The sequence below is a fragment of the Corvus kubaryi genome, unplaced genomic scaffold (assembly GCF_017639235.1).
Source record: "Corvus kubaryi isolate FWS band 111438036 unplaced genomic scaffold, C.kubaryi_AGA036_p1.0 split3-73, whole genome shotgun sequence".
NCBI classification, from domain to species: Eukaryota; Metazoa; Chordata; class Aves; order Passeriformes; family Corvidae; genus Corvus; species Corvus kubaryi.
The window spans coordinates 25,972,841-25,997,505 of NW_024582091.1; the positions used below are offsets into that span (position 1 = coordinate 25,972,841).

Sequence of the window (24,665 nt, forward strand, 5' to 3'; positions counted from 1 at the left end):
ATGGACAAAGACCAGTGTAATCCCTTGGGAATGAGAAGCTAGCTGAAAGTGAACAGCATGGGAATTGTTGAGGATAGTTACAGCATTAGTGATGAGCCCACCAGCAACCGATGGCCACGTGTGTCCGTGACACACTTCTAACCATACCAGTTGGTACAATCCAGAGGGCCAGATGCTTTTGGTGCAGACTAACCTCAGGCTGCCTCCAAACAGATTGCTGCTCATGTGGACTGCAAAGGGAACTTCACAGTGGTGGAAAACAGGAAAAAAAAAATACAGATGAGGGTAAAGACAAGGGATGATGTGTCTTCTGGCACTCTAGTTAACAGCTCAAATTTATGCCTGAAGAGAGATCTAGACAACAACAAATATATAGGAGAGAACATAAGGTCTTCTCCAAAGGAACTGGTTTGAAAAATACCTGGCCCGCATGTGATCATATAAAGCGATAATGCAGCACGAAAAAGATAAACAAATTAGGTCTCCTAAGAAAGATTTAGTTACTTAAAGAAAGATGAGTTACCTAAAAAGGGATCATGATTTTAAAAGAAAGGTGTGGAGGTCACGGAAGACTAGCGAACCCTTTCCTCACCATCAGGAGAGAGCAGCTGCTGCCGCCATCAACAGCAAAATAAAACATGCCAAAGAAACTGACCTATTTTTCCCGTAAAGAAGAAGGGAGCTCGGTTACAGAGTTCCACGCAGTGCCCTGCGGTGGGGGTAAGGTGGGCATTCACAGCAGCACCAACAGCCCCGCGGGGCCGCCTCTCCCCGGCTGCGGGCGAGCGCAGGGAAGGAAGGGCTCGCTGGCACCGCTCCCCGCCGGCAGCAGGGCAGCGACGCTGACCCGGGACAGAGCGCAGCACAGCGGGGAGCGGTGTCCCTTGGCTGTGCCCTGCTCCCAGGGTTCACAGAGGGTCACGGTGCACAGAGCCTTGCACTCAGAATAGACACTGCGCTGCAGCTTGCGCTGAATGAAGCATCACACCGGGCCCGGCATCACCCGGGAGCACAGTGAGAGCCGAGCGGCACAAACGCTGCTTTGTCTGCTCCAGCACAGCTCTAGTGGACACCTGTAGCTGATCCAGCTGAAAGCTGCGGGTGCTCCAGCGACCACAGCGACCACAGGACAGAGCTATAAACACATGCGAGTTAAGGTCCAGCTTTCCCTTTCTCTGTTCCCCCTCCTCCCCTTCTCTTTCAAAGGAAGACAACTGAGCTCAAGCAGCTCAGGAAAAAAAGAAGGACCCCCTGCCTGGATCCTAAAGCTCCTACATACACTTTAGGATGCACCTGAATTGGCATTTACACTGTATTGCGGCAAGACTCTTTAAACCTCTGCTGGTAAGTTTCTGAAATCCTATTCATTTATGTTATCCCAGCCTGAGTGCCTGCCTGTGGTGTTTGTAACTGATTTAGCTTAATCTAAGCAGATTTAGCACTAATAACTAGAGCTCACTAATGCATATTGCAATTATATTTTGCACTGGGAAATCCTGTCCCCCGAGCACAAGCATTGCTGTCTCCGAGTAGTGGAAGCAACTAATACTAATCTAAAAAGATCCCCAGATGTTCCAGACGCTGCTCACTCCCATTCACAAGCAACCTCTTCTATAGCATTCAAGAAGGCAAAACCTAAGCAGCATGTTTTATTCCAGCTTTAATCACATATGCATTTAATTCAGGATTCCCAGTAACACTCCCACTGAACTTTCACATTTGTCCTCCATCCGTCCTCTCCACAGAGAATGCTCTTCATTGGAAGTAGCTGCTCCCCATTTGCTCTTTATGAAACATATGAGATAACAAAAATGTTTAAAGGGGATTTTTGCCTTAGAACAAAATTACTTTTCTGTCTGTCATAAACTAAAGGAAGTGAGTCTGAGGGGAAGAATTATGGAGTAATGAGCTCCAAAGGTTGCAGAAGTAAACTGGTGGATTGAAGACTGCTTCTCTGTAACCTCAAATATTTCCCTTTTATTTTTTAGCTGCTTCATGTGATGCATCCTCGTTGGTTACTTCCTGTATGTGTTTATCTTATGATGAATGGGAGAGCTGACATCAGTTTCAATCTCTGCTAAGCCCTAGTGTTCCATGACTACAGAAAATCTGGCACTCATGCTCCCTGGACCATACACAAAACAGTACCACATATAAAGCACTGGTATACACACACTAGCTCAGTTTAGTTCAAAACCATTAGCAAAATATCTCAGTGCTGGTCAGCTTCATGCCTAATCTGCACCTCCTAGCACAGATGAAATCAACTCTGCGTTGTGCCTACTGGGCAATTCAACAAAAATACCATTCTCAACCCACATTTGATCCTTAACAATAGGGAAAAAGGACATTAACACAGGAGCTCAGGTCGAATAGTAATGATCATGCAGCTTGAAGGATAAGGTCTAGGTTAATTCCACTGAACTTTGAGTACTTTGCCAAGACATCTAAAATCAGCAGCCAAGTTATCCCAGGCTTCCACTATAATCAAAGGAAAGCTATACTTACCTCCAGAATGCTATTTAGCTTAGCTGATTTCCACCTGAATGCGCCTGCCTCTCCCTACTGACTACTGGAAGGGCCCTCAGGCAGTAACGCAGTACTACAGTCAAATAATTAAAGTTTGGAACTGAGCATGGGGTAACACAGCATCTCTCCTAACTTTTATAGGAACATGAAACGCTGAGAAGAAAAAAAATCATGTAACCCTATATCTTGCATTAATGTCACAAAAGTATAATTTGAAATATATTGCAAAGAACATTCAGAAAACAAGAAGCAACAGTAGTCAAGAGAAATCTTCTCTCCTGTATGGGAGATTTGTCTCTAAGGGGCATGCTCTTGTTCTGCCACAAAGCAGTGCTGCTGAACAAAACCTGACAGCACCTCCCTCTCTGAGGATCTTGGTCTTTACAGCTCAGATAAACTCAATCGAAATATAAACCCACCCAAATGAAGCAAAACCACTCTCTGTGATTACAAGGCACCCTGCCTCACCTCCACACTGCCTGCAGGTGTTACCTGCCATGTATGTGCATGTTACACACCAAGGCTAAGGAATGCCACCCCAGCGCAGTTCCTTGCTATCCACCCTTTGTAAACCCACAGCAGCAAAAGCACAGGAATAAACTGCCCTGGTTCAAGGGAGATGGAGCCTTACAATACAGCTCTAACCTAAAGCTGCCTCCCAGGACAGCAAGTACAGTTTTGTTAGGCAGCTCTGTGTGGTGATCTGTGTGAAATGAGCTCCAGATCCCAGTGATGGTTCTCCTACTGCACTGGTGTGCTGATGGCCTGATGCACTCTGAGGACAGACTTCCCTCATCCTCCTGGGAAACAGAATTATTTATTAGCAGGAAAACAGGCTGCATGTGTGGTTTTGCTACCTGTGAAAGCGCTTGTTCTGTGAAGAGTGAAAACTTCACTCTCAAGTGTTGTAAATATCATAAACATTGCAAACATTTTAAAGTAAAGCCACAGCTGCCTTTATCACTATCACTTTGGCACGTGTCACCCCTGAAGTGCTGAGCAAAAACACTCTCACATGGAAATGTACTATTTTGTCCCAGAGGTAGTTAATGAAGTTTTATAAGTAATGCTGCTGAAATACCTGGCAATTATGCAAGTAATCTCTGCTCAAGTAAGATGCTGTAGGCTTCTCAGTTTACCCCTTTGATTTCCATCTTCCTCTATATGAACTACCACTCACAACTCACCATTAAGCAATTTGTTTTCATACCAATATTAGAAAGGCAAAGGAAAAAAAAAGACGCTCATGGAGAAAGGTTTTTTCCCTAAAAATGAAGTTTACAGAAGCACATCAACACATAATAAAAACACCTGAATTAAGTTTATACCTTGGAAGACAACCTTGCTGCAGCCCATGTTGTATGTATAGGGCTTTTTGAAGCTATTTGTTGTGAAACAATTTCCTTTCTTTTAAACAGAGCACTTACCCCAGTGAATAGAGACGGCATTGCTTGCTTCTGATTCGATGGATGAGGCTAAACCTCTCATCAAGACAGATTGACCAGGGCTTTTTTGCAGTTTTGGAGTACCCTTTCAAGCTGTTCAGGTTCGTGTGTTCACAAGAAATCTGTTGAAACCAAAGTATTTATCATTTTAAGATAGGACTTTTAATTTGTTTGTAATTTGCCTTCTGGGGAAAAAGTGGAAAAAAGAAAAATGTTCATTGGTTTAATTTAAATCCTACTGTCAATCTGATACATGGCTACAAAGATGTGATTATTTTTTTCCTTGTTTGTCTGTTCTGCTTGGTGAAATTTGAGGCTTACATGATTCCCCAGAGAGCAATGCAGTTAGAAAAGCAGATAATTAAGCATTAGTACTGCACCCAGATTCATTTTTCCATGAGGAAAAGATGTTTCAACATTCACATATTTAATTTTTTTTTCTTTCTTAACCTTGGAGTGAATTCTGCATCCTGAATAATGTTAAAATCAAGATTGTAATTACAGAGTTGCAGTGTCTCTGCAATGTGTACCTCACCCAGAGTGTTCTGGATCTCAGCTCCAGAAGGGATTTAATCATTACCCCAATGCCTTCTCCAACTACAAAGGGATTTAAGCAAGTGCTTAACTAAACAGAGGAATCATAGCATGTGTGTCTATGCTGAGCTGGCTTAGACGTCTAGAGTTAAAGCCAGGATAAAAACCCTCCAAAAGAAGAGATAGTGACCCTTCAGGGAGGAACACTGTAAGTCAAAGCCCTTGTACAGACCAAGAAAGCAAAGACTGAAAATGCACTGGATTCGCCAGAAACCTGGACATGTCAAAACTCACTGAGGGGTGAAGTCAGCTTTGCCAGCAGCTGAGCAGCAGCCTGAGACAGCCAAACCCACAGTGACTGAGCCAGCAAAGCCATGGCCCTGTAAGTGACACCCTAAGGAGGAGCCCCTGCCTGCAGCACCAGCTCTGCCTGTCCATCCAGCAGCTCAGGACAGCATTTCACCCCCAGGCCACAACATTCCACCCCACCTTCTTCCTCCAGAGCCACTCTGGAAAAGGCAGGCACAGGGCTGGAGAGTGCTGCACCCTTTCCAGAACACAGGAGCCAGAGCACAGCAGTCGATGGAAGCGGGTACAATTCGTACAGCTGTCGCCAGAGCAGTGATAAGGAGGCAAGGGGAAGCAGAAGGAAGCACCAAAGCTGTGGCTACTTCTGCCCAGGAAAGGCTGCACTGCTCTACACCAGCATCAGCATCCACAGTTCGTTCTTGAAGGGCTTTCCAAACCATGCAGCCCAGCCACCAAAGTCAGGTGTTGCAGGGCACAGGTTGCTAACATGCAGGTAAGAAAGCAAAGATCGAGAAGAGCTGCAGGAACCCAGCTGAGCCATCATGATAAAAAGTTGTTCTTTGGGCCCAGTGCCAGCCCTAGCTGCAGGAATGGGAGCTGGCACTGTCAGAAAGGCAACAACTAAAATGGTGCAAAGGACAGTAGTAGAGACTTCCTCTACAGCAGACTGCAGAGGTTCAGTTCTCAGTCTTAGCCAAACTAAAAAGCACAGCTCTGGCCTCACCTGGAACCACAAAAACAAAGCAGTTTTACACAGAGGTGAGAGTAAAACCTGGAACTCAGCCTTTAATGTGGTAGGCACTCTCCACCATTTACCTTGTAATAAGTAAATAAAACACTCATTCTTTAAGAAGTGTATGCTCTGAAAGATCATTACCTGGAGCATTACATTCAAAGAGCTGCACACTAAATCACCACCTCCCTGCTGCTGCTTGGCTCCTAATTCCCATGGAAAATTCATAAAAGCAAATACAGCATCTCTTCATGCTGTTCTCAGGATTCACTAAGTTTTAAGCAATGATTTGCACTGCACCCCTCTACCCATTTACCTTCAGTCACATAACAATCAAGGAATAAATGGCATTGCAATAATAAGCACTAATTTAAGACACAGAAGAATAACGTACTCTCTACAGAAAACTAAGATTCTGAAATGCTGCCACTTAATTGACTCATGGCATTATGAGCAATTACAACAGCCAGAGTTTGGAGCAATTTTAACAGCTCTTGCTACTTAATAGGTCTTGCTATCAAAAAAAACCTCCCCAAAACAAACAAACAAAAAAACCCCAAAACCTGAACCTGCCAGTCTGTTGCAAGATTTACTGAGGCACCGAGCTCACATCCTGTTCTGGGCTTCTGCTCACTCCTATCATACAAACAATAGCAAAAGAAAGATGCTTCTTCTGATCATCAAATACCAGCGCTGAAAAAGCTTTTTCTGGCCACACCTTGACCCTGCTGATATGGCACCTTCCTGCTCCAGCAGTTTGAGCCATTCTATGCTAATGGCATGGGGCTGAACTCAGGCACAGTAATTAGTAGACACTTGCTCAGCAAGTAAGGAAAATGACATCCCATGCTCATCTACATAAGCAGGTTCCCATTTTCAGAAGTGCTCATACCAGTCATGGTGTTATCCCATCAGTTATTCATCTTGTAACATCTGCCAAGTCAGGAACAGGGATTCTTCTCATTTTTTGTTTTCACTTATGCTTATTCCCCCAACCAGGGTCAGTTACTCTGGGAACGAAACTTCTGGCTGAGTGTGTCAAAAGCAATAAACTCTCTGTTAATTGATGTCCTTGTAGGCTTTGACCCAACTAGTGGAGTTTAGCAGCATCTGCCACCGTTTATTAAGTCACTGAGATGAAGGATGTTTTCAGCTTAATATGTCTGCCGCAGTCTAAACTTCTGTACAACAAATCAAGCATCTCTACACACATCTCTTGCTGTCCCCACATGCATCTTCTTGCATCCTGCCCTCTCCGTGCTGGCATGAGTGGCAGCAGAGATGTAATTTTATTGAGAATTTAGCCAGGGGTACCCACAAGCTGGAGGATACATGAACATTCTGCTATCCTCTTTTTTAGAGGTGTTTCAAATTAATCTCATCTCAGCCTCAAAAGCACTGCATTAACAAAGAATTTCATACATGAATAACATTTCAGTGATATTGGCACCTGGGGCTTTTTGCTGTTTTTCAGTGCAAGTAATGATGCTGTTAACTCTGTATTCAAGGGTCGATTGCTGATAGACTTGGGTACCAAAAGCAGCTGCCCTGTTGGAATTGTGAGCATCCAGCCTCTTTCCCATTTTTTTATTACCTGAAATGCACATGCAAATGCTGCTATGCATAAGTGATGCCTCTGTTAAGACATGATGGCCCAATATCCATATATGTTGAATGCTGGAAGTATCCATCAACACAACCTGGATTTGGAAATGCCATATTTTAAGAAGCACATAAAGTAATTTTCACAGTCATTGTTTTTGCCCTGAAAATATCAAGATTCTATTGGTATTGTTGATACAACTTGTCCAAGTTAAGGTCTGATGCCTTGTTCTCATTTTACTGGGAACCTCGAATGCCTCCTTTTGAAGCAAAATGAACCTGGTTATCATAGTATTATTGAGAGGTGGAGTGGTTGAATACAGTCTCTTGATACAGAGTGCTCTGTATTTTTCCATCTGAGAGGGAGAAAGGGGAGAGAGAGGAACACCACATCTAGAATTTCAGTCATACCATACCCCTGTCAGGACACAAACCCATCTGGAAATAAATAGCATGGAAATAATGCATTCTTTCTAACCTGTGTTTTGACCTTTATCTTCATGTTGACCATCTGCTAGGTTAAGCAACTTTAGAAATAAAGCAGTTTCAAACAAAGTTTGGTGTGAGGTTAATTCCTCAGATATGAGGGAAAAATCTGTGCCAGGCAAAGTGTTTTCTAAATGGAGACTGAAACAAAAAACCTACCTGAGAAGTGCTAATGTACTTTAGGAACCTCGAGGCCTCATAGTTGAGGGAAGGGGTTGGACTTGCCCATGGTTGTAGTTCAATGTGCCATCTTACTGTCTGTAAAACAAAGCAAACCGGAAAACACCTTAAAGGCAGTGCAAGCATAGATTACGAGGGCTAATAAACTAAGGAGATTTAATTTCAAACAAAAAGAGTTTCCTGGGGGCTTGCCTACACATGAAAAACATTTCAGAATAAAGCAGGGTTTCAGCTACAGTGAAAAAACATCTAACTATGGTTTGTAATGATCAGCTTTGAAAGCAGATGTTGGTAATTCAGAAAGAAAGTGTTCCTCATCCAGGATACACGTGTTAAACCAGTTATTTTAGGACACCCAAGTATGCTGTGAGAAATGCATGAAGAAAAACAAGATCTGAGTAACCAAATCTTCTAGCAAAACATCTGAAAAGGGTGATATAATTTTAATTTCATATTTATCAAGTATCTCTGCTTGAACATCCACTGAAACAAGAACTTGGATTGCAAACACTGATCACCAAAGGAAACCCCTGCAAGAAACCTGTTTTCTTTTTTGAGATCTAGATTTTATGAAAAACAAGCTTCTAGTAGGCTTTGAGAAAAGTCCTCTTCCTCTCCCACACTTGCCTGACAGATACACAAGAATTCTTTGTTTCCCTGAAAAAATATAAGTGTGGCTGCCTGTAGCCCTACCACTCCTTATTTTCATAGCCATAGCTTTGGTGGGTGCTTTCTGCACTCCCTGCAAGGCCCCTCAGCTCTGAACCTGGGGGATCCTGTCAGCTTTTCCAGAAACACTTCCCACATAGAGTGGGACAGAAAAGGTCTTTCAGACACGTGCTTGCAGAGCAACGGGGCTCTGTGCTCCCATCTGCGCCACCTTCTCCAAATTCTGCCCGCTGTAACGCTGGGAAGTTTAGACTTGTCATCTCTTGCCCTCAAGTAGATAAAAATACAAGCACGGTGTTAAGTTGTACTAAATTAAGAGTGATTCCTCATGGCTTTTCATCTTCAGGCTCTGTAACTCACTTCTACAGTTGGGCAGGTAGTATCAAGCTTCCCTTTAATCATGCTCAATTAACTGAGCTTCCATAATGGACAGGATGGGGTTTCTTCCTCAAAGGCTTATGCTGACATTCAATAAAATACAATCAGAAACCCCACTCGGGATTCCCACAGGGCTGTATTTCAAACAAAGCCCTGGAAAACATGTAGGAAATAGCAATTAGCTGGAGAGGATGGAGGCAGATCAGAGAGGTGAGGCACTGAGCCCCCAGACAGGACCGGTCTGTGGCACCAGAAGAGCCAGCACGGCGACAGCGGGGATCCTCTGATGCCAGAGAGGAATGCAGGAAAGAGAAGGTAAAATTAGAAAAGAAAGATTATTAAAGAGGACCACCAGACCAGATGGCATTTGCGTTGAGCTGATATCACGAATTGATATTTTTGCAGCCTAAGTAAATATAGTCCACAGTGAGTGTGAGCCAGGTTTGTATGAGGTTTATTGTTCCTTTAGGGTTTATTTTTCAGATTTGTTGTGGGTTTTTTGTTTGTTTTGTTTTTGTTTTTGTTTTTTACTGTAAAGAGATGCTGAAAAGGATATTGAGATTTTTTTTCTCCCCCAGAAGCAGACAAAAGTAGCATTTCTCACCCTGAGACTTCCCGCCTGCAGCAAACTTGGACTCCTATACCCTGCACAGCAGGATCCTGGAAGCAAGCTAGCAAGCCAGCTCTGCAGCAGCATGTTCCCCTGACCTCTGCTTGCAGCAGGCAGCCTGCAAACAGCGAACAGCAGGAGGATAGGTGCACACCAGGGAGGGAAATTCGTGTAATCTTTCAGAATGAGTCACACTTCACACGGCTGAATAACGTTTGCAATGACAGGAATGCTGCTGTTTCAACAGGCTTGAAAGCTGAAATGAAAATGAAGACTGACAATCGTTTTCAGGGGGGAAAAAAAAGAAAAAAACCAAAAACCAGCCAAACAAAAAAAAACCAAACCAAAAAAACCACCCGGAGACCTACACATCTATGCCCAGTTATTTTGAAATCTATTTGTGTGAGAAGTAGCTCATTAAGTAGAGGAATTGCAGGGTGGCCATTGTGGTACTGTTCAGCAAGAATTCTTTCTGCACAGAGTTGACAGGGAAGGAAAAAAAATCTCTATAATGAACCACGTGAATGAGGTTCTTTTTCAGCAGAGTGCAATATCCAAGAGCCACTGCAGCTTACACTCGGGTTCTTAAAATCTTAAAGACGATAAACTAGCCTTCCCACTGACTCCAAACTATTGATAAACACATGAAAATGAAATAAAAGCCCCAGTGACTTACTAATGCAGTTTCACTAAAAAATGGCTGGGGAGGTACGGGGGGGGGGGGGGAAAGTCAAAAACAGAAAGAGATCAAATTTTATATAGTTTTTTAAATTTAGCAGCACTACATAAATGCTACTTTTGTGACAGATATCGGACCCGAGGCTCCTTTTTGACGACAATGCTTTTGAATAGCTTCTCAAACTTCACACTTAGTCCCTGGCCCCTTAGGAAGCAACAGCCTATTTCCATTCACTAACGAACACATTAGAGGGGCCTGTTCCTAACACCGCCCGAACACCCCTACAGGGCGCCTCAATAGCTGCCTTACAATTAGATTCACAATGAATGGGGGTGAAAATCCAACACATCTCTCGGACCAGGTGCACCCCCCCAGAGGGTAACTCACAAATGTCGGTGATGCGTTTTGGGTACTTTCAGGAATACAAAACATCCTCTTGAAGGAGCCGTTCCATAGGTACATTGGTAGCCTTTGTTTATAGTTTTTCAGGTAATTTTCAGCCTGTTCCATAGTGTTTCCATGTAAGCCTTCTCAAAAAAACTCTACAGGTGCTTTGTGAAAATCAGGATTATCCCTGATAAAAAACGATCCTTATTTGAGAAGTTTTTCCCCCTCTTGACTTTGCAATTTTACTTAGTCAGAGTGAACCTGTCTGTGGCATCATGATTTGGATTTTCTCACCTGTACTGTGGAAATCTCTAGAATGACCGAGAGCAGGTCCCTGTGGCTGCTGTACAAACTGAGGAGGCTGAGGAGCAGCTCCTTTCACAGCGGGCTTTACAGCAAGAGGAGCAGAGGAGCTATTACAGCCCAGATTATCCAGCTCCGGATATGAAATTCAGACAGGCATCGCCAAGGCTGCCCAGGAGGAGCCAGAAAATGGGTTCAGACAATCTGCATTTTTGCCTATTACCATGGGTGTGCTCTCCCTAGGGAAGGACTCATCCAGCCAGACACCATGACTGTGTTTCCCAAACATCAACATATCCATATTCCGCAATACAAAGAGATGACAGTACCTGGAAAGTTACAATGCCTCTTAAAAAATATCATACTGAATATCCTGAAGTATCCCTCTGTATATAGCTTCACTTACAGACACATTAACTGAAATCAGCATTGTAAGAAAAATCAATCTTCAGCAAGGCTTTATCACAAACACTGGCTGGACATTGACTTCAGCTACTCCTGAAAGGTAATGGATATGCAGAACTGTTTTTCAGAGTGATGTCTAAATTTTCACCACATGAGATAACCAACAGAGTAAAGAAAATCTTAAAGTGATGCCATTGCTTTGTTAGGAAAACTAGGCTGCATTTGAAGGTCTGATTTTTTTCCAGGTACTTCACACTTCAGGATAAGGACTGATGTTTCCTTCAGACCAACCTGACCGTCATCTGCAGAGACTTCTCTCTGCAGACCACTTCGTCCTAGATTTTTTCTCCCTCATAGCCATCTGCGATAGTCATTTGATAATCCCTTAATAACCTGTAGTATAAATGTGATGTACTTTTAAAAGACTGTTATTTAAAATCTGTCCTAAAAATCTGAAATCATAATATAAAATTTAAATCAAAATGTGCAAAGGGCTCACAAACCAGCAGGTCTAAAATTGTAGGTCTGCAAAATGTTTGGCTTTTCCAGCCTAAATTTACACACAAATCATTAAATTCTTTCCAGACCAACCCTAGTTTCAGTGCACTAGCTCAAAAAGCCCAAACCCTTCCTTCCCTTCTGCTTACATTTGAAAGGGAATTAGAAAGTTTTTTGTATTTTCATTTTTTTAAACTCAATACCTGTTTCCCCCCCCCTATTTAATGTCCTTCCTTTTTAACAGTCAATTAAAATACAGAAACACATTAGCCATTTTTATAAACAAAGTTTGGGAATCCCATTACCCTGCCAAGCAGTCTGTTGCTTCCAAAGAAACAAAAGACTTGTCAATATATACACAGATGTCTTAAGAAAATCTCTGATTAAATCATGCAACTGTTTAATTTTTTACATCTGAGGCAGGACCAAATGTGAGTGGAAATCATTTGTGGCAATAAATTCCATCAGAAACCATAAATATTTGCTACCCATAGAAACAAATGACATACACATCTTCATCTCCAATTATTCTGTCTGTATCCTGTGTACCACACACTCAGCAGAACAGAACCTGCACATGGGTGAAATTTTGCAGGGTTTTATCAGTTTGAAATGCAATGCATGGGATTCAGATTCAGATTGCAAAACTTCAGACATCTAGATGGCAAATTTATTAGATTGTACTACAGAAGGCTTGCCTTTGTGAGAATAGATTGATCCCATATGATTAACAGAGCTTGGACATAATTTTATTTGCGGTCCCTCTCAAGCACCTGTGGCCTTAAGCATAATGGTTTGTTGTGGTCTTACTGTTTGGGGTTTTTCCCTCAATTCGAAAGTACCCTACATAGTGAAAGGTGCTTACACCAAATCCTGGCTTTGCAGGACATGCAAACAACCACGTGTTGACGCCTCAGGAGGGACACGCGACCAGCGCGAAGCCTGCTAAGGAGAGTGGGAGGGCTGCTGAGGGTGGAGGCAGCCAAACCCGGCACACTGCTCCTCTTGCTGACAACTCCAGGAGCAAAGAATCCCTCATGAACGCCCACGTTTAGTTTCAGAGGTAATTAGCTGGTTTACTCCAAGGGAGAGCCAGGAGGGAAGAAACACTCCTGCATGCAGACAGCTATCCAGGAAGCTCCCACAGTGGGCTGGGAAGCTAAGTTATTTGACAGGACCGATGAGGCAGACAGGCTCTTTATGGGAATGATTCATCTCACTAGAGAGTAGACATCTAAAATAAGTAAGGTGAGTCAAGCACTGGAAAAGTCCATGTCTCTCCAGGACCTGCAAAGGAAGCCTGAAGGATGGGCTCACGAACACTTACGCCACAGACCCTTGACATGACCGAAGAGAAACCCCAGACCAGACATTCACACACCCCATGCTGCAGAAAAACATGCATTTTAGAGGGCTGAGCCTACTATTTAGCTGTGAGCCTAAAGCAACATTTAGCTGCACTTTATTCTTCAGCAAGGTGGAGTAATTCCAAATGTTTTATGTTTGGAGCAGCAGTATGTGGCACAAGTAAAACAAACTCCACCTCAAAGCGGAGGTATCAGTAGGAAAGAACAAGTATGCCTTCAGGCTTGGCAAAGACCTCCTTGAGAAAGGTCAATTCATACAGTCCCCTTCAGCCAAACGTAACCAGCACCACAAGGGCTCACAAGACGTACACTCATAAAAATCTGCTACCTTACATCATGAGTTTAGGAGTAGCAGGGACACACACACAGGCTCAGTATGCTGTAATTTAAAACACAGGCCTACAAAGTGACTGACTCATATTTAAAGCTTTGAGTGAATTAATTTCCAATACAGCTGGCTTTATAGATATTCCATCCCTGTATGTCTGAACTGTTTCTTTCCTTTTTTTTTCTTTCATATTACTATTATTTTCTATTTTTCTTTGCCGTTCGGCTTTCTTAAACATATCAGGTTTTCTCTTAAGAAACCATAGTGCAAAACTTGCTACATACATTCCTCCTCTGCATGTGTGTGCCTGTATGAAGAGAAAAGCAGTGAGTTCCCTCTGAGGCATCAGGCTTTATTTAATTTTTATTTATTATTAATTTCTGGGCATAGAGCAGCAATAGGGGATACACATCATAAAGTCACCCCAGGACAGGGAATCACAGGGAAAAGCAGCTGACACCTAGTCCTGCAGCCACCTAAACTGGGAATTTCCACTCCAACAGTGAAACTTCCACATTGCTCAAAGTCCATGATGAACTGAAAAAAAAAAAAAGAATTAATACAGGAAATCTTTCTATTTCTCCACGTTTCTACTTTCCTGAGTTTATCTAAGGCAGAGACGTCTCTGACACCACTGCACACACGCACACAGCCTTCTCCACACCCAGTCACCAGCGGATTGCTCTGTCCTCTGCATGCACCACATTGGTGCAGTGCAACGAGCAGGCCACAAAGGGAGTCTCTCCCACAGGCAAACTCCAGAGCTAAAAAATCTGCAGTGTGTTACAGAATCACAGAATGGTTTGGGTTGGAAAGGACCTTTAAATATCACCTACTACAACCCACTTCCATGGGGCACACATTCCACTAGGTCAGGTGGCCCAAAGCAAACAGTATCACCCCCAGTACAGACCCCCCGATGGACACCACTTGTTACTGGTTGTCGTTTAGACATTGAGCCACTGACTGTAACCAGTTCCTTGTCCATCTATCAGTCCATCCATCAAATCTGTATCTTTCCAGTTCAGATATTGGCTGTACCTAAACAGCTCCCTGTCTTCAGCATGTTTTAACATGTCTTCTAGGAGGATCCACTCCATGATCTTATCCAAAGATTTGACGTTGGAACAATAGGCTGAGGAACAATACCTTCGTGCCAAGAAAAGCAAGCAACGTGTCATACATACAGTCAGGCTTTCCCACACAGGAAGGCTGCTCAGGAAAGGAAATGCTGCCCATGGAAACCAGTCCCGTGATAAGAGTGCTTTCTACATTAATGAGTGTATCTCCAATTTAAATGGGTTTCCAACATGATCTGTATATGAAGAATTCTATGTCTGGTCGTGTGTGTTTTTATTTTATGGAAGAGGGAATGTCTAGGATGCAGTTAAATCTCCCCCAGCTCCTCGCTCTCTGCGCATCATCTTTTCCAAGTCTCTGCAGTGCAGCACACATTTGTCTGCCTGAGAGAAGGATGGGAGTGCTGCAAGAGTCAATTTAGGAAGCTCCAAACATCACGCCGAGGGCTCCACTTAAAAGCAGTTTATCAGCACTTGCTTCACAAGGCTGCAGTTTGCACCAGTAAGTAAAACTCTTCAACTTAGCAGGGAAAAGGAAAAAAAGGCAAAGTTTTACATTGAAATGAAGAAAACTATTTTCTGACTTCAATTCTCATTAGACAAGCTTTGAGTCACTGCATGGTAACTGAAACCAAGAGTCTTTACTTTTGTAGAGTAAATCAGTCTGAACATGAATAGGTAACAACCCCTGAAAAGGCAGCAATCATCAAGCATTTCACCTCTGCTTTCCTTTTGTTAATACTGATGTTTATTTTCTGCTCCTTTTGCTTCTCATTTCCCATCTGATGGTATGAAATCGACCACACGCATACAAATTACTGCTCTGGGGGGAACTGCTGCCTTTACCTGCAGGCGAGCTGCACTAGCGACCTCCGTGCAGAACACCAAAAACTTCGGTGCCTTGGGAAGTTCTGCGTTTCACACACAAAGCCCACACTCAAGCTTCCTCCAACTCCACTTGCAGGTTTGTGTCTTTTCCCCTAAAAAAGTGTCTCATAAGAAAAGCATGCACAGGACAAAAGGATGCTTGCCATTGACTTCAAGTGACAGAATTTACATCACTTTAAGAATCAAGAAATTGATTTGGTAAAATTAAGAGCACCTTCCAAAATTAGCATGAGGAAGCCAGATCTGTAGAGGAATTTAGGTGATTAATGCTCCATTGAATTCAAATCGCAACCCTGAACTCCACAGGAAATGGGTATTGGGAACTCGCTTGCCAGGTTTACATTAGCCACCGTGGACATCCCTGTAAATTCACCATCACCCTGAGTGCCAGTTTGGGACTTACAGGAAGCAGGGTTTCAGAAGACTTGCCAAAATATTAATTTGTAAGTACTTATGTATTCAGGAAGCTTTACACCTAATTTATAACTTACACAGTGTAACTACCACTCCTCACTAACTCTGAGGAATAAATCCACTGCAGCCAAGGAATCTGGGGGCTGCAGGGGTAGGAAAGGGCGGTATTGCACTGGGGAACCTCTCCTCAGACCTTCAAAGGTCACCAAAGACTAACAGCTCTGCCACTGGAAATCCCAGCAACATATGGGAGAAATAGACATTTATTAAAAGAGAGATTGATTTTACTCTAAGAGACATACAGCTTTGAAAATAGCCAAATGAGATTTCTTTGCTATGGTTCTAAAATAAAATAAATAAATCGGGCGGCAGCATTCCAGCGCTATCCAGAGGCTGTCAGCATGATAATATATCTAATGGAGATAAAACCAGGAGCCAGAACAGATGGAAATTTATGGAAGTAAATTCTCAAAACTGCTTAAGCAGCTCAATCAGCTGAATTCTTTCCAGTGCCCGTATGCCTTTGCCAACACTTAAGGATAGCAGCAAGAAACAGATACAGCAACTACTGGTCACTGCTTGTCAAATTCAGTTTCTGCTAGGCAGAGGCAAGACCGTGGCTTCAGCCTGTATTCATAACTGCTCTAGTTGAAGTGCTCTGGCTGAGAAATATGGAGATGTCATAATCCATACAATAGGGGAATAAAGCTATTTTCCTCTAGGTTGACTTCACTTCAATATTTAAACCACAGCATACAACAAACAGAATTCATCAGTAAATACACAGCTAGCCAGATAAACTGAGTTTATTTTGTGCAAGTTCCAACACAAAACTGTGACTTACAGATAGGGATGCCTCTGGCAGCCTATCCACTGACTTCAGAGCCTCTGCCTGAGGCTAAGAACTGGGGAAAAAGAAGGTGCTTTAGAGTAAAACCAATGCTTTCACACAAATGGGAGCATTTCACACTTGTGCAGCCATCTCTCTAATCCAAGTGGAATGCAAATGTCTAAACAGAAATGGTCCACCACACCTTCCAAACTAAAGGGAGGTATGAAGGATCAGAAAACCCCTTCCTCTTCATCTTCCCCTCCTGGGTAAGTACCAGGGCAACCTTTTGTGCCTGGGGAGCAAGAGAGGGCAGTATTTGTCGCTAGACGTCTATAATCTCATAAAGCAAGTAAACATCAGCTCTTATCCATGGGTAAACCAAAAGGCTGAGGAACTTCTACTGGTATTTAGATTTCAGAGTGTAAAACCCTAAGGTAAGACAGAGAGTATTTAAAACAGGTACTGAGGGTACTGTTCCTTCAACCCACCATCAGTTCACTTCGTCATACTGGGTTTTACTGGATAGAGAGGGAAGACTCAAAAAGCCAAACTTAACTTTTTTTCTTCTTTAATTCCTTATTTCATAAAAGCATTAGTCAGTAAAACCAGATAATGCAGTTTCACAGAATGAAACGTATTCTAGCTTTAAACATACTCCCTTTCCTGTTTTTTAATATGGCTATGGATTAGTGCCCTTAGTCTAGAGCTATGTAAAAGTCTTCCAAATAAAATAAAACAGCATGTTGGGCAGTTAGTTCACTCTGTCTAGAAAGGGAACAACAGCTGGCTTACAAATTGTTAGGATTTTAAGTACAAGCTGATACATTTATTTTCCAGTCTATAGAGAAGAAAATCAAGCTCATTTCAAAGCCCATACATTTGAAATATTTTTTATTCAAAACAAGTATAGACCCAATCATCATAAGCCCATGGAGGATGGGCTTGGGCAAATATGTACCATCCTCTCTGAGCAAGGATATTTTCCAATATTTTATCACTAATTCAGAGCATTATACAGATACAGTACTGAAAAACTACATGGTTTGACCCTGAACTCATGATGCACCCAGAATTCCCACAGATTTCATAATGAATAATAATTGCAAGATCAAACCATTAATCAAGACATCTAACGAAGAAGAAACACTTCAGCTCAGCAGCAACCAATTGACACATAATTGCTTCTTGTTTAATTTTCTCAAAAGAGGGAGGGAAAAGGAACTTGATGTTGTTGCTTCACCCTATTCAGGATGAAACAAAGTTCACTTCTTTGAAAGTTTCAGTGCTGCAGAACAACCATGAGGAAAACCCCAAAAGAGACATGGCACCCGCACTAAAAATTTGGGGTTTTTTTCAGACAGCTCCTACCTCGTGGTGTTTATCTATGGGATGAATCTCACTCCCCCACTGCTGTCATCTACTCTGTAGGGAGCAAGAAAGATTTGGAACTGATTCCTATAATTTTTAGGCTTCTAAGTGGCAGACGTTTTCTAACATTACATGCCATATCAATAGACATTACCATCTCTTCCCCCTAGCATTTCAAACAGTGTCTCTTTGTAAAATATGAAAGAGGATGCTAAATAAAGGGCACTGACTTTGAAGCTCCCAGTTGATTATTTGACTTAGCTAGCTGCCAGCAGAGGAATGAGGAAGAGGGCTGGGGATGGATGAGGCAAAAAGCGGGAGGACAAAGCAGTGACAGAAACTCTGTGATGTTAATGTTTGCTGGTTCTAACATCATTTTCAAATGCATACATTTCCCAACCAGGTCCAGCCCCCGGCACATCACTGATACTTGCTTGTCTGCCATAATTCTGTCTTGGCTAACTTTCCCCAGCAGACCGTGTCACACACACACACACAAAAAGTGACCCTACCTCATCAAAACTAATAGCAAGAATGTATTTTAGCAATATCCCTAAGACAAGTTGCATATTAGGGTCTTGTAGGTGTTTCCTTGCTAAGCTCTCAAGGCCCACAGGTTTGTCTTCCACATACAAAGAAGGGCAGAGGTTTCAATTCCTTCAGTTTGCAGAAGCCACAAGGTCAGTCCTGGAAAGAACACAGAATTTTGTCTCTTCCAGGAGAACTCACGGCCCTGCACCTGAAGCTGCATCTGAAATCTATCGGAAAGTAGAACCCAAAGTAAACATCAGTCGGTCACTTCTTAAATGAGCTGTTGGTTAGCTCTTTCTTCCACAAGAATGTAAACCCAGAGGTTCTTCATATAAAATCTGAAGCAGTTGGCTTGGCCTGACAGTCCCAAGAGACTTCAAAAGCCAATGACCCACTGCAAAGTCCTCCTGGTCCTTTGCCAGAGACAAGAGAAGCTTCCATTGTATGACAGGGAGAGGTGGCATGAGGAATGATGTTTCTCACAAGTACCCCAGATTTGCGATTTGCAAAGCCAGAACAATTCTGTTCTGACTTTCAAAGAACTCTGAAAAGCCATTTTATTCCAGTCTGCAAAGCAAACTGAGAAGACTTTGGTGAGAAGCAAGATTTCTGTCTTCTAATAGCTGCTGGAACCACTACATTTATCATTACACAAAGACACAAGGGAAGGTTTATTTATTTCATTTATACATGTGACAGCGTGGACATAAATTACAGCACTAGTTTTTAAATGTTGCAAAAAATTAATAAGAGAGCCAAATGACCACCCAGGGGTTCCCCCAGAGCCACACTCAGGACTTGTGCTTTTCAAAGGGTCAGCAGTGACCACAGGATACTCCATCCACCCATTCTCTGACAGTGCAGTTCATGAGCATTTGCAGCTTTCCTGGTGGCACCTGAGCTTGATGGCACATTCAAAAGCAAGACGACTGAAGATGGAAGAGAAGATCAGATGGGGAAACAACACATCATTGAAAATCCAAGCCCTTCCACTTAGCACTGCATAAACAGCTGGGAACATTTCCGCCATCTCCTGCTGAAACTGACCCAGCTGTTGCCACGAGAGTGAGTTCAAAATCATGGCTTTCATCTCTCTGTTACCCTAGGCGTCAGTCCATTTGTGCACATGGCTTTTATTACCCTGAGAGACTGGCCAACTCAAAATAGTGCAGCACATCACCCTGCCACTTTTGTAGGCAAAACCACTAAAATAAACAGCATTAGGGTGAGTGTATGCATACAGATTGGATGATACATATGCCATATACCACAATTGAAAGAAAAATTGATTCACACCTTTTTCCCCTCTTTTAGTTGTTCCACTGAACTGCAGGTCATTTGATCTAGACTTAGAAACACAGAAGGGCTCTGGACAACATTTCATCATGCACAAAAGTATCTTGGTGTGTATCTTCTAGCTACAAAAACACTCAAGTTGATTAAATGACTCACGTCCACTGCACACAGCTCTGGAGCATTGAACAGCCATCCAAGACAAACTCAGCTCAAGGTTAATATTAGAACAAGCGATAAGAGCGGGCTGCGCTGCAGATGCCATCGAAGATTAGTGGTGGTTCACACAGACTTTCTCACTTACATGTCAAATCTTTTATCTAATCTGTGCCACGAGTGGCAGCCATCACTGCCAGGCTGGAGGACAGCCTGACAACCAAACCAGACTGCTTGAGCAAAGGCTGGAGGTCCCTCCCTAATGCTATCTAAATCTCCAAATTCTACATCTGTTTTGTAAGAAGTGATGATGCACTCATCACGCTGTCTGCACGAGTCTGCAAGGCAGCTGTGAGAGGGTTTTGTTCCTCACCGCAGGATTTCAGTTCTGCACCCCTTGTCAGGGGTCACTGGAGTTCTGCTCTGGGCTCACACCAAAGATCCCCCAGCTGCACCTCAGTCTGAACCGAGGCCACAGCTCAGTAAAAGTGGCATGAGAGAGATATCTGGCATGCTGGCACCTACCATGCAGCCCCCAAGCAGACATGTCTCTGTTAACTGCCTGGCTGGCTGAGTAAATGTTGATGTGAACTGACTGGACTAACTGGGATGAAAACCTTACTAGCAATGAAGTTAAACACTTGTCTCATAAGAAGGCAGATAAAGGTTGGCAATGTAAAGTCAAAACCCTAGGGCTATCCAGGAGAATTTTTACCTGTCCAAATCTCTCTTTCTGGACACTTCTGTCTCCACAGAAGGAAATTTTAGAAAAGAACATAGAAATATTGGCCACCTTGAGAGCTGCTTGAGCAAGGAAAGCTGTGTCTCCTCAAACTGTCCTCACTTCTTATTTCAAAACATGAAATGTGACAAAAGACCATTTTTGGCACTAACTGTGCCACTGCTACTGGGCAGTTCAGTTCACTTGGCCCCCAGAGCAGTCCCATGAAACAGTTTGAGCTGAAAACAGAAAACAGGAATGTTTTTTTTTTCCAACCTGCTACTGCAGTCATAAAAGATTCACATTTTGTACAAGGCCTGTGAACTGTCTCTCTGGGTTCAAGGAAACAATGGCATAACTGTAATGGCCACTACAGAGCAAGGCATCTGCAGAATAAATTATCACCTCGATCCTTGGGTCCCTTAAGAATGCTTAAACACCCATATTTTTTTTTCCATGCCACAGCTACCTAGAAGAACTTCTCATGTCTTTATATGCCAAAAGAAAGCCATGAGCAGGTATTTGAAAGATTTTGAAAGAAATCTATGGTATTGGATATAAAGTCTCATAATGCTGTAATGACTTTCTGAAGAATAATATTACCCATCTGCTTCTCAAAAAAATCACGAAGGAAGAACTATTTCAGGTAATAAAAAGTGTGTAAGAATCAAGGTTATTCTTAGTGGTCATTTACCTCACAAGTTTGCAAGTGACATCATTGTCAGAAAAAACATTACCATCTCCTCTTTATGGTATACTATAAATGCATTTCATCTCCCGTTAAAATACAATGAAAGCCCAGTATTGCTATTCCTTGACTACTTGGAGAAGGATTCCTGTGTTTGGGTACTTTCTGATACCTCAGCTGCCTCTGTTTACAGGCAGAGCTGGCTGATGCTCCCCAGATTCGGTTATCAGCTGATGAAAACTGCTTTCAATAAAAGTTTATTCTTTTCTTCCAAGGACAATAACCTCACTCAGTCTGTGCTATTAGCCTGAATATTTGAGCAAAAACAGACCAAGGCTGTTCCCCAGGTACTAACATATTGAAGCCATAAACTCCTATATTGCATTAATCTTACCAGATAAGCAACTTTGGGTCAGTTTATATTTGCTAAGAGACCTCCAAGTGCTGGAGGGGAAAAAAGTTGTCAACTATTGTCCCCTACTCTGGGGTCCACTAAGTCATCACACAGAACAATTATGGTGGGGTCTGGTCTCTCTAGGGAGGTATTAAGCCATGGCAAATATTGCTTATTATAGTCTTAGAACACCCCATTACCTCTCCTTATCCCATCGATGTTAGATCATTGTTCAGGCTAAATTCCAGTTTGGCTAATTACATTGTATCTGCCAGACTGCTTCTCTAATTGCAAAGCAGGTAAATGTAGCCAGAGGGACCTCAGGAGGTTGCCCGGAAGCACAAAGAAAAACATACCTAGACCTTCCCTGCGTGGACACCCACAGTTCACATTTTTCTAAGGAGTCTTTCCATTCCTTACCAACTGCAGAGTTAAAAGATTTTTCTAGTATCTTGCCTGAAAATGAAGCCAGTTACTTCTTGTCCTACTTCCAGTGGACCTAGGGAACAATCGGTCATTATGTCCTTAAAAAATTTTTTTTTTTTTTTTTTTTTTTTAGTTTGGAGAGTCTTGGCACATTCCCTCAAAACCTACTTTTCCCCATTCAAAACAAGTACCAGTACTTCAGGCTTTGCCTGCAGGCTTGCCTTCCTGCATCTCTTAGCACCTTTTTCCTCTGAATGAGACTCTCTCCAGTTTGTCTACCTGTTATTAAAGGAGGCGCCCAGAGTTAACACACTCCAAGGAATAACCAATATCCAGCTCTTCAGCTTTGAACTCCTCTGCAGCAGCATCCCACGTGCCACTCGCATCCCTCAAAGCCAGGCTGTTATTTACACTTCAACACAGCACTTAGGGAACAGCAATGAGCGCTGTAAAGCTCGTCACGCCTGGGACACAGGTGGAGAGACCGGAATAATCTTTGGAGATCCAAGAGGCCGCTTTAACCCATGCGGCTCCTTTGGTTTGGCTCAGCCAGGGCAAATCCGCCCCTGCAAACACAGCCTGATGGGACTCCCTGCACAGCTCCCAAAGTCCTGTCCTGTCAAACTCTGGTGTAATCTTAAAACACTGCTCCAGGCACACAGAATGAATAAACTTATAAAAGTTAAGTCTCGATCCAAAACAGACAAGCAATTACACCACGGGATGTGGAAAGACAGATGGATAAACTTAACTTCAGAAAGACAGACGGATCGATTTAACTTCAGAATAACCAAGTTTCCTCCAAGAATTTTGGCTCTTCCTCATGAAGAGGCAGAGTAACTTCCTATAAAAGCAGTACTCAAAACTCACCATTCTTTTAAAGATGTGAAGCCAGCTTGAAAACACTATGATGCAATTAGGCAATGAAAACATCTGATACATTTTTCTAACCAGATTTCTAGAAGAATTAAAAAGGACTCTTGGCATAAGCCCTACCCTTACAAGCACTGACAAATATAAACGGCATTGTCATTCTAAAGTTAAAACCCAAATGTAAACTTAAGTAAAATCTTAGCACTAGTGTAATGCTAAATCAAATGAGGTTATTATGAGCCTGCTGTATTACTAAATTCCAAACAATTATTCCACATAATTTCAAGGCTATAACTCCAAAATAATTTGCAGACAATTAAAGATGAGACTCTTATCAGTCATCACTGCAGAGAAGCAGTAACCTCTTGGAAATAGTTCCTATTTAAAGAGAACCAAAACCTTCAATCCAACAAGAAACAGCAAAAGACAATTAGTCTGCATTTATAATGAACCAAAAGACAAATTTATACAAGTGTAAGTAACACCTGAAAACATACAATCTCAAAAGAGTTTTTGGTTTTAGGCAATAATACATCATGTTACAAAAGACATTATAATCCCAGGCAAAGTACAAATGGGCCCAGCAGCAAGATCTTATTCTTTGCTTTTAATCACTGAAGGTAAATACTTTTATATTCCTAGGTATGACATGAAAGAGCATCCAAAATAACATCAGGTTAACTTTGGCAGCATACCACACTCCCCACCTCCATGGAAATAAATCTGCCCAGAAGGCAAGGAATTCCAGCTTTTCTCAACCAGACTCCTGAAGAGGGCTCCTCCCAAATTCAGTGCACAAGAGCCAACATAACCTTGTTATTGCAATTATTGTGACAAGAATTTGCTGTTACTTCAAATTCCAAATGCAGTATTTTTTTTCTTTTGCCATGGCACCCTGGAATAACCTTTTAAAACACACCTCACATGTCCGCAGCGCTCTGTGGGTGCACACCCTGCTAATACCTATTGCAGGAGCAGGTACACCTGGCAAAATCTGTGTGTTTCCATGTAGCTGGAGTTTTTATCTGCTTCATGTGTTACCAGGTCAGTGCTTAACACAACCAGAGCTTAGAATCACACTTTATAAACATAATTTTATTAGCAACAATGCAGCTTTAAGTGCTCCACCAAATATAAGTGGGATTATGAACTTGCATTTGCTTTACACTTGCAGCACAACAAAACTCTTCCCATTCTTCAGATAACCATCATATCGTGTCAGTGCCAAATCTTGCTTGTTATTGGTCAGCAAGAGCAGCAGCATCTGCTCTTTCATAGGCTCAACCAGGAGCAAAACAGCTGGGAACAGCACAGCTCTCTGAAGCACCACAACAGGCAGCTCCAGCAGCTCCCAGAGATGTCACATAGCTAAATTACTTTAGTCCCTGCTGCTTTCAGTTAACATTTTTTATGTATGCATCCTTAGGCACGAACAGACACTTGGAACCTCGGTAGTCAAACCCTCCCATCGGCTGCAGAGTCATGGTCTCTGCTGACAGAGCCTCACCAGTGGTCAGGAAAAGCACAGGCAGTTTCCTGCAGACTTAGGGGCCATTTATG

At 42.6% G+C, this 24,665-nt stretch overlaps 1 protein-coding gene and 1 long non-coding RNA gene across 2 annotated transcripts in view; one reads left to right on the forward strand and one right to left on the reverse strand.

Moving 5' to 3' along the window:
* The window catches only part of METTL24 (methyltransferase like 24), a 46,600-nt gene that overhangs the window by 18,685 nt on the left and 3,250 nt on the right, over nucleotides 1-24,665 (reverse strand). Inside the window, exons 2-3 of the mRNA XM_042017278.1 lie at nucleotides 7,798-7,896; nucleotides 3,957-4,096 (exon numbers count right to left, since the gene is read on the reverse strand). Coding sequence (XP_041873212.1) covers nucleotides 3,957-4,096; nucleotides 7,798-7,896 — 239 coding nt within the window. The remainder of the gene's footprint in view (nucleotides 1-3,956; nucleotides 4,097-7,797; nucleotides 7,897-24,665) is intronic.
* LOC121659314 lies at nucleotides 876-5,667 on the forward strand. Its single transcript, XR_006014271.1, has 2 exons — nucleotides 876-1,344; nucleotides 1,989-5,667. It is a non-coding gene; the product is annotated as an uncharacterized LOC121659314 (long non-coding RNA).